Below are 16,912 nucleotides of genomic sequence, written 5' to 3'. Positions count from 1 at the left end.
GATAGATGAGAAGACGTAGTAGTGGTTTATATAAGGAAACTTGCCATGTTGTCACGGCCCAAGGAACAAACTCCAGACCTGTCGGCTGCGAGCCGAATGGAACCACTGAACTACATGTCACCTATAACCCCACAGTTCAGGGAATGAGGAAAAGGGGGAGGTAGTGATGATGAGGGAAGTAGCAAGATAGTGGCAATACCGAGGGACTAACTGCAGGGGCGGTGCCGCAGATAAGGATAAAACAAGTTGTTGTTGTGGTGATATGTCCCAGTTTTCACCCGGTCATCAGTCACAAAGAATAAGTGGAGGAATCACAACACGGACCACGCAAGTAAGTTTCCAGTTAATACTTCCCTGGGTCTGAAGTCATTACCACCGATCAAGAGAGGCATGAAAGTTGGTGTACAGTTTATAGACGTCTAAGTTCATTTTTCCACTTAATTTTGTTGTTCTAGTAGCAGATAGTCTGTAAGAGTATACTTAAATCTACCACTCATTTTATTTGTCGTCAGTTTTAGTGATTAAATGTCTGTGGAACACGCTAACAACAAATGAATTATTTGTTGTTAGTGGTAAAATTACATGTAGATAATTTAATCTACTAATGAATTCATCAACTGCTATTGGGTCAGTAAAGTGTAAAACTAAACATTGAACAACTGTTTAACACGACTCAGTCAATTTTTCCTGGTCTCATAGGCTGAGTGAAGAAAAACTATACGAATGTCGTTAAGAAAATCCTTGGTGGCAGTGATACTGTCACTGTTCGTGGCTGTGGTACTGGCAGGGATGGCAGAGGCGGCAGAGATACCAGAGGCTGTAGGTCAGGATGGCAGCGGCAGTAGTGCTGACACGCAGTACTGCGACCCATTACCAGACCAACGTAAGTGGTGACCAAATGTTGACTGTAAATGGTAACTGTAGTAGTAATTTGAAGCTTAACTTTCAGAACCCAGAGAAAAAATATTTTGAACTTTGTCCACACACCTGTCTAACAGTTGATGTTAGGATCAATAACAATTCTTGATTTGATGATATATCTAATCCATCCTTCATATATACACAGGCATCATCCCAGGTCCTCACATCCTTCATATATACACAGGCATCATCCCAGGTCCTCACATCCTTCATATATACACAGGCATCATCCTAGATCCTCACATCCTTCATATATACACAGGCATCATCACACGTGCTTAATAGATACATAAAATATGGGAAAGATAGCGAATGTGTTATGTGGTAATATATTAAGAATATGGGTAGGGCACAAAGTCAAATTTATTGATGATTGTCTCAATCTTTCTTAGATCTTGTCCAATATTTTTTTTTTTTAAATAATTTACAGTGTTGGATACAATGCGTTGTACGAGTAACTTTTATCCAAGACTTGGATACTTCCAGTAAGTCTGGAATATTTTCACTGTGTATGGAATACTTCAAAGAAGATATGAAATACTTCCAGCAGGTCTGGAACACTTCCAGCAGGTCTGGAATATTTCCAGCAAGTCTGGAATACTTCCAACAGTTCTGGGGGATCTTAGACTCTCATTTTGGATTGTTTCAGCGGATCCGCCAAGTCAACCGGTGGTGTCTCAACACTACACAGCCAAGGTGGAGGTTGTGAGAGCCGTTCTTGAGGGACCTTCCTCCAGCCCAGAGCATATAGGTGAGTCACCTCTCGCTCTCTTGCATTCCCTCTCCCACGCCTCCTGTTATCCCACACCTGTTATCCCACACTCTCCCATGCCTTCTGTTGTCCCACACTCTCATGACTCCTGATGCTCCCACTCTCACATCTGTTGTACCACTCTCCCACGCCTCCTGTTGCTCCCACACTCTCCCACGCCTCCTTTTGCTCCGATACTATCCCATTTGCCAACATCACCTCTCACAAACACGACCATGCTACATTTGAAAAAGTGTCACAAGACACTTCAAGTTAATATCGTATTCCACTTATAAATACTTAAGGAACACTATTACATCTCTAGACTTATGACCTGGAGAAATACCCTGACTTTGCCCACTGTAAATAACGCATCACCATTAAACGTGTGTGTGTGCGACCTAATTTATGTCTGCCCATAAATAACTCATTACTATTGTAACAAGATATAAACACATAAATAATTCATTACCAGTGTAACTTGTTCAGCTATCAAAACTTTGGGACCCAGTCCCTGGACCCATTATGTACCTCTGTAATTTTCTGACTACCACCCACAGGATGGGTATGGGGTGCATAATGAAGATATTAAACTGACTAAAAAAATTACGGCCTCCACAATACTGTGTTTTCAAAATACAAGTACACCACACATACAAAGATCAACGTAAGTACAAAAAAAGACCCCTACTCTTACATACAGAAACAAACAAATAAAGAATAAAAAGGCACAATGCCCTGACTGGAACAGTAGACCCCTGGCTGTTTTCAAGAGGGACTGGACAGACACCAGAGGTCAGTACCTGCCCAGCTGGGCTGTGGTTCGTACCTTGGTTTACGTGCGACCAGCAGTAACAGCCGTGGTTGATCAGGCCCTGATCCAGAGAGAGGGCCTGGTCATGGACAAAGCCGCGGGGGCGTTGACCCCCGGAATACTCTCCAGGGATACACAAATAAACCCCACATAATATAAAGAAACTTATTTCGACGTTTCGGACATACTTGGACCAGTAACTAATATTTATTTTTAAATTACCATACAAAACATACAATAACCTAAAGACCCAATGGGATGTATAGCATCCTATAGGACCTTTAGGATACTGCCCAAAATGAGTGAGTGTTGTCGGTGATGACAGTGATGTACGTGGAGTACGCGTACGACGGGCCGGGCAGAAGACTCTCCGTGGAGATCTCCTCCAAGCAGTTGGTCGAGAAGTACATCCTTAACTGGAACAGCCAGCAGATGATGGTCCTACGCAGCCCTAAGGATGGCAGTAAGTACAGTTAATTCTTGTATGTTCTTGCCATAAGAAATAATATTAAGATAGAAGTTACAACACCGTGGCTGGCTGAATGAGCATCGTACTGCCGACAATAGTGAAGCGAAGACGTACGTCGCAGAACAAACTTTACACTGAAATGTTGGACCAATAAAAGTTTATTTTTCCTGCAACCTGAATCTTGTCTTCAGTAGCTACAACAAATCTCAACTAATTCTAAATTTGGTAATAAGTCAGGACGACACTTCGGTCAGCCCATGTTTATTATCAAGTATTTGTATATACTTATCTAGTTCAGCTTGTGGTCCATTTCTTATAACTAATTCTTTCAGCCTACTAGTGTAATTTAGTTGTCATATATACTTGTAAACCCGTGTATGTAGTCAGTCTCCATTGCCCTACCTGCTCTCAGTGCGTTACTTCATTACTTTCAGACTGAAAACACTTTTTCTTGTGTTTTGTGTCAACTCTGAGCCCCATCTTGCTCCCCTGTATGTCAAGCTGTGTATCTATACAGTAAGTCCAACCTGTCGACACATCCAGTATTTTGCATACTGCGATCACATCCTTTCAGTTTATGAACGTCTCCAGTGTTGTCAGACTGTTGCTTTTTCTCCTTATAAGCTTTATATGAAGCGCTAAATCACAACGAGAGGGTGGAGGCTCGATGCTCGTTAACTTTGTAATGGATACACTTGTTTACTTTATTACCTTTCATAAGTAAATACAAGTGAGCCTCAGTGGTATCTTTTATCACTGAAGTGCTGACGAGTCGACGAATGTGTGGGTGTGATCCAGTCTTTCAAGTTAAAGTCATCAAATCTCTCACTTTCAATAAGAGGTAAGAGAACTCACTGCACACTGAGCAACAGGAGCAACAAAGTCTGTCTTTCCGAGCGTATCGTCTTAAGACAATAGCGGTCTTTAAATATGTTGTGGTGTCCTAAGTACGACACATTCTCAGGCAGCAGCATGAGAGAGTGTCTCCTGCGGCCACTGGAGGAAGCAACGTACCTCTTCCCTGTGTTGTGGGGCTCCAGTAATAACATTTCCACCGACACCATGCTAGAACCAGCCGTGCCCCTGGGCATCCTCCACTGGTCCGATACCCACTATAAAGTCAGTACCTCATCTTTTGCCGCACTTATAGTGTATTAGTTTGTAGAATAAATAAAAATAAATATGTAATATGCGTATCTAATATATATATGAGGTACTTTTATGCTTATATATTCTGATTTAGAAAGGCGTCTTGCCTACGATAGATGAGGCAAAGTAATTATGTTCTTCAGACTAACCACTGCCTCCTTTGGACAGGGCGACTACCAGCACCGGGGAATGGCGTCTTACCGTTGGGACTGGTGTGGCTTGAAGCAGTTCGAGGCTGACGTTGCCACACCAAATATATCCATGGCAACCTACTGGAGCGGTCAGTGTTGGCTGTGGCTGGTTGTTCGTGTGTGGTTACCTGTCTGTAATTACACCAGCAGAAACAAGCTCTTGGTGTTCTGTGTTAAATATGTAGCCTTTCGTAAACAAAATAGTTTCCAGTGGTTGTAGAAGTAACTACCTCTCCAGTGGTTATAGTAGTAACTACCTCCTCCAGTGGTTGTAGCAGTTACTACCTCCTCCAGTGGTTGTAACAGTTACTACCTCCTCCAGTGGTTGTAGCAGTTACTACCTCTCCAGTGGTTGTAGCAGTTACTACCTCCTCCAGTGGTTGTAGCAGTAACTACCTCCTCCAGTGGTTGTAGCAGTTACTACCTCCTCCAGTGGTTGTAACAGTTACTACCTCCTCCAGTGGTTATAGTAGTAACTACCTCCTCCAGTGGTTGTAGCAGTTACTACCTCCTCCAGTGGTTGTAGCAGTTACTACCTCCTCCAGTGGTTGTAACAGTTACTACCTCCTCCAGTGGTTGTAGCAGTTACTACCTCTCCAGTGGTTGTAGCAGTTACTACCTCAACAGTGGTTGTAGCAGTAACTACCTCCTCCAGTGGTTGTAGCAGTAACTACCTCCCCCAGTGGTTGTAGCAGTAACTACCTCCTGCAGTGGTTGTAGCAGTTACCTTCACCTGCAGTGGTTGTAGCAGTTACCTTCACCTGCAGTGGTTGTAGCAGTTACCTTCACCTGCAGTGGTTGTAGCAGTTACCTTCACCTGCAGTGGTTGTAGCAGTTACTACCTCCCCCAGTGGTTGTAGCAGTTACTACCTCCCCCAGTGGTTGTAGCAGTTACTACCTCCTCCAGTGGTTGTAGCAGTTATTACTCTTCTTGTAAATCTTTCCCTTGATCTTCCACTTTACGAAGAAAAGCTTTCTAATGTCATTTCGGCAGCTGTTTATTTTCCTTAGTGTGTGTGTGTGTGTGTGTGTGTGTGTGTGTGTGTGTGTGTGTGTGTGTGTGTGTGTGTGTGTGTGTGTGTATGTGTGTGTGTGTGAGGTAGTGGATATTTAATGTATAAGTTAATATATATCATTCATATACGTGTAAGTTAGCAAGCCGCCCTCGTTGACCTCTATGAACCTGGCTGACCTGTTTTTCCCTCTACGTGAGGCAGCCTCCAACTGGCGTATGGCAACATTAGGGATAAATGGAGTGTCGTGGCCCCTGGGTTGGGAGGTGGAGATGCACGAGAGAGAGGGAGACACCACCACCACCATCAAGTTGGAGGTTCACAACGTCATGTACTACAACCCTGGCACCGTGGACTACACCGCCTTCACCGTCAGTATGACTATCACGTTGGTGCTGCTAATACTGACCTTTGTGTCAGCGTAGTAAGAGAACAATGTTCGCGATACTTCGTTGTTTATCACACTAAGGACAGACATTATTTATTACATACAATATTAACACCTGTTTAATAGTGCACAAGTTATGAGTATAGTTATAATATTTGAGATGAAAGTAGAAGATTGAGACACTTATGCAGCATATGGGAATCTTTATTCAGGAAACGTTTCGCCACACAGTGGCTTCATCAGTCCAATACAAAGAGGAAGGCGTAAGGAGAGGAGGAGAATGAGGTAATCAGTCCCTCAACCTGGAGTCGATGTGTTCAGTCCATCATTCTACAAGATTGATGGACTGAACACATCGACTCCAGGTTGAGGGACTGATTACCTCATTCTCCTCCTCTCCTTACGCCTTCCTCTTTGTATTGGACTGATGAAGCCACTGTGTGGCGAAACGTTTCCTGAATAAAGATTCCCATATGCTGCATAAGTGTCTCAATCTTCAACTTGTCGGTTTTTCAAACCATTCATCACACGAGATGAAAGTAGTAATACACTAGAGTTAGAAGCCATACGGAGATGAATAAAATAAATAAATGCAGTACTGTACTAGGAACGAGATGAAATATTCTGGGAGGCTCTCGTTGTGGTGTTAATTAAGGTCCCCTTTGTCTCCTGCTGGTTATATTAATGTTTATGTTTATTATAGTTATACCAGTTATGTTCAAAATTATATTAAGTTGTTACAATAGATTGTGAGGTTTCCCAGTGTTATATGGTAACCAATGTTTTTTGTTTTTCTTATGGATGGTGAATGTGTAGGTTAACATCATTGGTATTAACCCCGTCAGTCTCGCTTCCTCTCACTTATTGTCTGTTGCAGATCTCTTCTTTGTTATTACAATGTTTTCTTGTGGCCAGCTGGTAGTAAAATTAGCTTTATTGAAATTATGCTATAGTTTATTATGTGTAATAATAGGCAGAAACGATAATTATACTGCGAGTAGTTGATCTTTCAAGTTTCTTGTACTGCGGTCTTATTCTTCGTTAACACTATTGTTTATAGTTAGTGAGGTCACTTAGGTAGTACTGTTATATCCCACCATGGTGACGCAGATGACCTCACATGCTGTCTTTCTGCTTGGTTGTGTGGATGTGACAACACAACAACGACGCTGTGACGACCATGCTCTGTGGTCACTACTACTCTGTGGTGACCTCGGCTGCTGGGTAGACAGGTCCCACAAGACATGTACTGCCCTACGCTCATCCCTGAAGCAGAACATTCCTTCCCAGATTTCTCCATGGACCGCCTCTTCACCTTCAGCTTAGAGATGCAGCAGACAGATGTCCAGGACTTCACCTGGGCTGATGTAAGTAAACAAAGGTAATTAGAAGACATTTCTATATATATGTCTTCCTAAATATTGATTCTCGTAGAGCAATGCAAACTATCTATATATAATAATGATGGTGGTGTGGCCCGGTGGCCTGGTGGCTAAAGCTCCCGCTTCACACACGGAGGGTCCGGGTTCGATTCCCGGCGGGTGGAAACATTTCGACACGTTTCCTTACACCTGTTGTCCTGTTCACTTAGCAGCAAATAGGTACATGGGTGTTAGTCGACTGGTGTGGGTCGCATCCTGGGGGACAAGATTAAGGACCCCAATGGAAATAAGTTAGACAGTCCTCGATGACGCACTGACTTTCTTGGGTTATCCTGGGTGGCTAACCCTCCGGGGTTAAAAATCCGAACGAAATCTTATCTTATCTTATCTGACAAAGGCACTCACAGGTCACACCTACATGGCTGTAACTAAACATGGATAGTGAGGCCCGCAGAGTTACTCACTTTCAGATGTCTCGTTATAGTGTACTACTACAGGTTACACTGTATTACTACAGGCTACACTGTACTACTACAGGTTACACTGTACTATTACAAGTTACACTGTACTACTACAAGTTACACTGTACTACTACAGGTTACACTGTACTACTACAAGTTACACTGTACTACTACAAGTTACACTGTACTACTACAAGTTACACTGTACTACTACAGGTTACACTGTACTACTACAAGTTACACTGTACTACTACAAGTTACACTGTACTACTACAGGTTACACTGTACTAGTACAAGTTACACTGTACTACTACAAGTTACACTGTACTACTACAAGTTACACTGTACTACTACAGGTTACACTGTACTAGTACAAGTTACACTGTACTACTACAGGTTACACTGTACAACTACAGGTTACACTGTACTACTACAGGTTACACTGTACTACTACAGGTTACACTGTACTACTACAGGTTACTCTGTACTGCTACAGGTTACACTGTACTACTACAGGTTACACTGTACTACTACAGGTTACACTGTACTACTACAAGTTACACTGTACTACTACAGGTTACACTGTACTACTACAAGTTACACTGTACTACTACAGGTTACACTGTACTACTACAAGTTACACTGTACTACTACAGGTTACACTGTACTACTACAGGTTACACTGTACTACTACAGGTTACACTGTACTAGTACAAGTTACACTGTACTACTACAGGTTACACTGTACTACTACAGGTTACACTGTACTACTACAGGTTACACTGTACTACTACAGGTTACACTGTACTAGTACAAGTTACACTGTACTACTACAGGTTACACTGTACTACTACAGGTTACACTGTACTACTACAGGTTACACTGTACTACTACAGGTTACACTGTACTAGTACAAGTTACACTGTACTACTACAGGTTACACTGTACTACTACAGGTTACACTGTACTACTACAGGTTACACTGTACCAGTACAAGTTACACTGTACTACTACAGGTTACACTGTACTACTACAGGTTACACTGTACTACTACAAGTTACACTGTACTACTACAGGTTACACTGTACTACTACAGGTTACACTGTACTACTACAGGTTACACTGTACTAGTACAAGTTACACTGTACTACTACAAGTTACACTGTACTACTACAGGTTACACTGTACTACTACAGGTTACACTGTACTACTACAGGTTACACTGTACTACTACAAGTTACACTGTACTACTACAGGTTACACTGTACTACTACAGGTTACACTGTACTACTACAGGTTACACTGTACTACTACAGGTTACACTGTATTACTACAAGTTACACTGTACTACTACAGGTTACACTGTACTACTACAAGTTACACTGTACTACTACAGGTTACACTGTACTAGTACAAGTTACACTGTACTACTACAAGTTACACTGTACTACTACAGGTTACACTGTACTACTACAAGTTACACTGTACTACTACAGGTTACACTGTACTACTACAAGTTACACTGTACTACTACAAGTTACACTGTACTACTACAGGTTACACTGTACTACTACAGGTTACACTGTACTACTACAGGTTACACTGTACTACTACAGGTTACACTGTACTACTACAGGTTACACTGTACTACTACAGGTTACACTGTACTACTACAAGTTACACTGTACTACTACAGGTTACACTGTACTACTACAGGTTACACTGTACTACTACAGGCTACACTGTACTACTACAAGTTACACTGTACTACTACAGGTTACACTGTACTACTACAGGTTACACTGTACTACTACAAGTTACACTGTACTACTACAGGTTACACTGTACTACTACAAGTTACACTGTACTACTACAGGTTACACTGTACTAGTACAAGTTACACTGTACTACTACAAGTTACACTGTACTACTACAGGTTACACTGTACTACTACAAGTTACACTGTACTACTACAGGTTACACTGTACTACTACAAGTTACACTGTACTACTACAAGTTACACTGTACTACTACAGGTTACACTGTACTACTACAGGTTACACTGTACTACTACAGGTTACACTGTACTACTACAGGCTACACTGTACTACTACAAGTTACACTGTACTACTACAGGTTACACTGTACTACTACAAGTTACACTGTACTACTACAAGATACACTGTACTACTACAGGTTACACTGTACTAGTACAAGTTACACTGTACTACTACAGGTTACACTGTACTACTACAGGCTACACTGTACTACTACAAGTTACACTGTACTACTACAGGTTACACTGTACTACTACAGGTTACACTGTACTACTACAGGTTACACTGTACTACTACAGGTTACACTGTACTACTACAGGTTACACTGTACTACTACAGGTTACACTGTACTACTACAGGTTACACTGTACTACTACAGGTTACACTGTACTACTACAAGTTACACTGTACTACTACAAGTTACACTGTACTACTACAGGTTACACTGTACTACTACAAGTTACACTGTACTACTACAGGTTACACTGTACTACTACAAGTTACACTGTACTACTACAGGTTACACTGTACTACTACAAGTTACACTGTACTACTACAGGTTACACTGTACTAGTACAAGTTACACTGTACTACTACAAGTTACACTGTACTACTACAGGTTACACTGTACTACTACAAGTTACACTGTACTACTACAGGTTACACTGTACTACTACAAGTTACACTGTACTACTACAAGTTACACTGTACTACTACAGGTTACACTGTACTACTACAGGTTACACTGTACTACTACAGGTTACACTGTACTACTACAGGTTACACTGTACTACTACAAGTTACACTGTACTACTACAGGTTACACTGTACTACTACAGGTTACACTGTATTATTACAAGTATATACCATTAAGGTAATTTCTCTACAAATGACATTTAGGTTAAGTTAAGTTAAGGTCTGTTGACTTAGTTTAACAAATTATTACATTCATAAGAGCAATTTAAACAAGATGACGAATCTCCATGAATACCAAGTCACAATTTTAAAGTCACCCTCATTATTTTTTTAACTGATTTTGAGTCATAGTAAACACATGATGTTCGAAGGACGAGCTGCAGGTTTTTGATCTCTTGGCTTCAGATAAATATTTTCTCTCCCTCATAAAAACTTGAGGAACTTCTTCACTTGTATTAGTTTACCTCAAAAATATATTAACGAGCAAAAGAACGTGTATTTCTCAAGGTGTTAGCACGCATCGTTGTTTTTGAAGACTTGTTATAAACATTTGGACACACAAAGTCACTACATTGTGTGTCCAAATGTTTTATTCATTTTATACATATAACAATTCCTTTAACCAGTGTTTTATTCATTTTTTCTCACCGTTTTGACCCACTTTTCTTCTTTTGTGACCTGCTCCACCCCACCCCGTCCTGCTCCACCCCATCCTGCTCCACCCCGTCCTGCTCCACCCCGTCCTGCTCCACCCCGTCCTGCTCCACCCCGTCCTGCTCCACCCCGTCCTGCTCCACCCCGTCCTGCTCCACCCCGTCCTGCTCCACCTCGTCCTGCTCCACCCCGCCCCGCCCCATCTCGGGTAGCAGGGTTGGTATGACTTTGAGAAACAGTTGTACAGGATCGACCACGACGTAATCATCGGCAAGAACCTCGTCACCACCACCGAAGTCTTCGACTTTAACGATGGTAACTTAGTCTATTTCTTATACTTAAATCAGCTTCATGAAGGCGTAGTGAGTCTCCTTGCCGCCCAAACACTAACATCAATAATAATTTACGTCTTAAAAGTCGAGATTAAAGTAAATTCTAAGAATATAACACAAATAAACATCAGTGAAAATACACTGAGAGATAATCATCTCTATATTTTCACTAAGACAAATAATTCTGTACATATTTACTGAAAGATAATCAACCTCCTGTACATATACGTTGAGAAATATGTTAAGGTCCCACAAGGTTATTTCTGTATTATTTCTGTATTGTTCCAGTCAGGGTAGTGTGCTTTTTTGTTCTTCAGTTATATTGAAGTTGTCACCCTCTGGACTGACAACCTCAATGCTTTCTTACCTATGATACTGTCAAGAAACTTTAACATAACTGAGGAACAAAAAAACCACAATACCGTGACTAGAACAATACACAAACAACCCTTGTGGAACCTTAGCTCTCCTGCGGTGCTCCTTTTTCTTGTCCTTTGACTGACTCCACTTCTATTATACTGTTACTACTACTACTACCATTTCTACTGTTGTTGCTACTACCATTACTTATGCCTCCCTTCACTCCCCTTTCTATCTCTAGTCCCACTAAAACTACTCTCTCTACTTTCTGCTACTAATACTACTTCTGATACTACTTCCACTACCAGTCTTACCACTACCACTACTCTTTCTTCCTCTCTTGGTCCCGTCCCCGTCCAGCTCGCCTATATATACCGGCTCTCTCTCTCTCTCTCTCTCTCTCTCTCTCTCTCTCTCTCTCTCTCTCTCTCTCTCTCTCTCTCTCTCTCTCTCTCTCTCTCTCTCTCTCTCTCTCTTGTGTTAGTGGAAGGCCTCGGTCAGATGACCAAAAGATCCAGCTGTGGGTCATCATATGACTTATGACCCGCGTCAGGAAACACTTGTCCTGTTTCCTGACAACCTTACCTAACATATCTTCTATGTTAATGTGACTTTGTAAATGGTCCAAGTCAGACTTATACGTGGTGGTAAGCTTCTCTCTCCTATGTGCGGGTTATTTGTGTATTCAACATAATTGTAAGAATTAGTGATGTTTAGCTAACTTCACCGGTGTTCATATAATTAATAACTATCAGTTATTTTTTCCAGTCCTCAAATAACTGACTTGTTATAAATAATATTATAGACAAATTTATTAAGGAATTTGAATTTATTTTTTTTTACATTTTTCTTTAGTTATTAATAATTTTAAGTCCACTACCTCTTTACTCTTACCTTCCTCTTCTTTTCCCTCCAACTACTCCTTAAGGTAGTTAGTGGTAAACACTAACTACCTTTCCTCTACCCCTAACTATCTTCCCTCTACCCCTAACTACCTTCCCTTTACCCCAAACTACCTTCCCAACACCACTAACCGCCTTCTTACTACCCCTAACCATCCTTTAACTAGCGCTATCCTAAACAATAACTATTACTAACCATCTTTCTACTCCCTGACCTTCACTACTAACCACTACCCGTGCCTCTTTCAGGCGTGGAGTACTCATTCCCGGTGGGTAGTTTGACTGGGTGCACGGTTAATATCATTAACAACTCCCACACTGACTGGGCTGACATCACTGGCATCTCTCTCCTCTGGGCTGACAACCCTAATGCTTTCTTCGGGACCAACGCCACTAATTACGTCTACTACGGCCCCGGGTAGGTCTTGCTGGCTGGTAGTAGTAAGTAGTGATGTAGGAGAGGTGTTTATACGAGGTGACCTGTAAGTCTGAAGACCATCTTTCGTAATATCATTCAGGGTTTATTTATTGACTGGATAAGTCGTATGTATCATTAATGATGGTTTGTACAGTGAACACCGTATACACGCTCTACGAACATAAGCTTTTCTTTACTGCTTCTTGTTTTAAAATATTCCTTTATGGTTCTAAAATTATGGGACACTCTGTAGTGGTGTTTTTGGTGTTGGCTGGAGTGATGTTTGTACTACATGGCGGTGACACACACTACAGTGATGGTGTTTGTACTGACACACACTACAGTGATGGTGTTTGTACTGACACACACTACAGTGATGGTGTTTGTACTGACACACACTACAGTGATGGTGTTTGTACTGACACACACTACAGTGATGGTGTTTGTACTGACACACACTACAGTGATGGTGTTTGTACTGACACACACTACAGTGATGGTGTTTGTACTGACACACACTACAGTGATGGTGTTTGTACTGACACACACTACAGTGATGGTGTTTGTACTGACACACACTACAGTGATGGTGTTTGTACTGACACACACTACAGTGATGGTGTTTGTACTGACACACACTACAGTGATGGTGTTTGTACTGACACACTACAGTGATGGTGTTTGTACTGACACACTACAGTGATGGTGTTTGTACTGACACACACTACAGTGATGGTGTTTGTACTGACACACTACAGTGATGGTGTTTGTACTGACACACTACAGTGATGGTGTTTGTACTGACACACACTACAGTGATGGTGTTTGTACTGACACACACTACAGTGATGGTGTTTGTACCGACACACTACAGTGATGGTGTTTGTACTGACACACTACAGTGATGGTGTTTGTACTGACACACTACAGTGATGGTGTTTGTACTGACACACACTACAGTGATGGTGTTTGTACTGACACACTACAGTGATGGTGTTTGTACTGACACACTACAGTGATGGTGTTTGTACTGACACACTACAGTGATGGTGTTTGTACTGACACACACTACAGTGATGGTGTTTGTACTGACACACACTACAGTGATGGTGTTTGTACTGACACACTACAGTGATGGTGTTTGTACTGACACACTACAGTGATGGTGTTTGTACTGACACACTACAGTGATGGTGTTTGTACTGACACACACTACAGTGATGGTGTTTGTACTGACACACTACAGTGATGGTGTTTGTACTGACACACTACAGTGATGGTGTTTGTACTGACACACACTACAGTGATGGTGTTTGTACTGACACACACTACAGTGATGGTGTCTGTACTGACACACACTACAGTGATGGTGTTTGTACTGACACACACTACAGTGATGGTGTTTGTTCTGACACACACTACAGTGATGGTGTTTGTACTGACACACTACAGTGATAGTGTCTGTACTGACACACTACAGTGATGGTGTTTGTACTGACACACACTACAGTGATGGTGTTTGTACTGACACACTACAGTGATGGTGTTTGTACTGACACACTACAGTGATGGTGTTTGTACTGACACACACTACAGTGATGGTGTTTGTACTGACACACTACAGTGATGGTGTTTGTACTGACACACACTACAGTGATGGTGTTTGTACTGACACACACTACAGTGATGGTGTTTGTACTGACACACACTACAGTGATGGTGTTTGTACTGACACACACTACAGTGATGGTGTTTGTACTGACACACACTACAGTGATGGTGTTTGTACTGACACACACTACAGTGATGGTGTTTGTACTGACACACACTACAGTGATGGTGTCTGTACTGACACACACTACAGTGATGGTGTTTGTACTACAAGGTGGTGACACACACTACAGTGATGGTGTTTGCACTGCAGGGTGGTGACACACACTACAGTGATGGTGTTTGCACTGCAGGGTGGTGACACACACTACAGTGATGGTGTTTGTACTGCAGGGTGGTGACACACACTACAGTGATGGTGTTTGTACTGCAGGGTGCTGACACACACTACAGTGATGGTGTTTGTACTGCAGGGTGCTGACACACACTACAGTGATGGTGTTTGCACTGCAGGGTGGTGACACACTACAGTGATGGTGTTTGTACTGCAGGGTGGTGACACACTACAGTGATGGTGTTTGCACTGCAGGGTGGTGACACACTACAGTGATGGTGTTTGCACTGCAGGGTGGTGACACACACTACAGTGATGGTGTTTGTACTACAGGGTGGTGAGGGTCTTGGCTGGTCAGGAATGGCGGGGAGAGAGGAGAGACTGGCCTACAGGAGCTGATGCTATCACACTCTGGCAGTGGACCTTCACTGACGTTAGTAATCTCCCCTCTTGTTGTTTCTTTTAGAAAGATATTGTCTTAGCAAACTACTAGACACTAACATTCTGTTCTTTTAAATGTAAACTTTAGTTACAGTAGACCAGAGGATGGTGAATCAGTACGGGTTATCACATGATGGAGACGCACTTCTAGAGTCACATGAGAGTTTCAGGAGAGTCATAGGAGTCTCAGGAGAGTCACAGGAGTCTCCGCAGAGTCACGGGAGTCTTTGGAGAGTCACAGGAGTAACAGGAGTCTCAGAAGAGTCACAGGAGTTTTACGGATTCGGGAGTGTTTCAGGAGAGTCACAGAAACATTAATTTTCCCAAAGTAATAACAAATACACAAATACTGTACACATTGAGAGATACACACGTCTTAGTGACCAAGTTCAGCTCTATTACTGTGACACAATGTTGACAGCACCAGTGCTGGGGGAGCAATGTTGAGAGCATCAGTGCTGAGGAAGCAATGTTGAGAGCACCAGTGCTGGGGGAACAATGTTGAGAGCACCAGTGCTGAGGAAACAATGTTGAGAGCACCAGTGCTGGGGGAACAATGTTGAGAGCAGCACCAGTGCTGGGGGAACAATGTTGAGAGCAGCACCAGTGCTGGGGGAATAATGTTGAGAGCACCAGTGCTGAGGAAACAATGTTGAGAGCACCAGTGCTGGGGGAACAATGTTGAGAGCATCACCAGTGCTGGGGGAACAATGCTGAGAGCACCAGTGCTGGGGGAACAATGTTCAGAGCACCAGTGCTGGGAACAATGTTGAGAGCACCAGTGCTGAGGAAACAATGTTGAGAGCACCAGTGCTGGGGGAACAATGTTGAGAGCAGCACCAGTGCTGGGTGAACAATGTTGAGAGCACCAGTGCTGAGGAAACAATGTTGAGAGCACCAGTGCTGGGGGAACAATGTTAAGAGCAGCACCAGTGCTGGGGGAACAATGTTGAGAGCACCAGTGCTGGGGAACAATGTTGAGAGCAGCACCATTCCTGGGTGAACAATGTTGAGAGCACCAGTGCTGGGGGAACAATGTTTAGAGCACCAGTGCTGGGGGAACAATGTTGAGAGCACCAGCGCTGGTGGAACAATGTTGAGAGCACCAGTGCTGGGGGAACAATGTTGAGAGCACCAGTGCTGGGGAACAATGTTGAGAACGCCAGTGCTGGGGGAACAATGTTGAGAGCACCAGTGCTTGGGGAACAATGTTGAGAGCACCAGTGCTGGGGGAACAATGCTGAGAGCACCAGTGCTGAGGGAACAATGTTGAGAGCACCAGTGCAGGGGGAACAATGTTGAGAGCAGCACCAGTGATGGGGGAACAATGTTGAGAGCACCAGTGCTGGGGGAAGAATGTTGAGAGCACCAGTGCTGGGAGAACAATGTTGAGAGCACCAGTGCTGGGGGAAAAATGTTGAGAGCATCACCAGTGCTGGGGAACAATGTTGAGAACGCCTGTGCTGGGGGAACAATGTTGAGAGCACCAGTGCTTGGGGAACAATGTTGAGAGCACCAGTGCTGGGGGAACAATGTTGAGAGCACCAGTGCTGAGGGAACAATGTTGA

General features: G+C 42.8%; 1 protein-coding gene across 2 annotated transcripts in view; it reads left to right on the top strand.

Annotated features, from left to right (window-relative positions):
• Positions 1-16,912, top strand: part of LOC128690227 (uncharacterized) — a 33,501-nt gene continuing 16,589 nt past the window's right edge. Inside the window, exons 1-11 of one of the 2 annotated variants that reach the window (XM_070090638.1) lie at positions 1-331; positions 752-883; positions 1,571-1,672; positions 2,812-2,949; positions 3,920-4,074; positions 4,273-4,384; positions 5,513-5,679; positions 6,929-7,063; positions 11,162-11,261; positions 12,790-12,958; positions 15,237-15,336. In XM_070090638.1, coding sequence (XP_069946739.1) covers position 331; positions 752-883; positions 1,571-1,672; positions 2,812-2,949; positions 3,920-4,074; positions 4,273-4,384; positions 5,513-5,679; positions 6,929-7,063; positions 11,162-11,261; positions 12,790-12,958; positions 15,237-15,336 — 1,311 coding nt within the window. In that variant the 5' untranslated portion in view covers positions 1-330. Of the gene's footprint in view, positions 332-699; positions 884-1,570; positions 1,673-2,811; positions 2,950-3,919; positions 4,075-4,272; positions 4,385-5,512; positions 5,680-6,928; positions 7,064-11,161; positions 11,262-12,789; positions 12,959-15,236; positions 15,337-16,912 lie in introns of both variants that reach the window. The other variant, XM_070090637.1, reaches the window with a different exon arrangement.

The sequence above is a fragment of the Cherax quadricarinatus genome, chromosome 32, assembly GCF_038502225.1.
Source record: "Cherax quadricarinatus isolate ZL_2023a chromosome 32, ASM3850222v1, whole genome shotgun sequence".
NCBI classification, from domain to species: domain Eukaryota; kingdom Metazoa; phylum Arthropoda; class Malacostraca; order Decapoda; family Parastacidae; genus Cherax; species Cherax quadricarinatus.
Note: the sequence above shows the minus strand (reverse complement) of the source record. Positions and strands in the feature narration are given on the sequence as shown.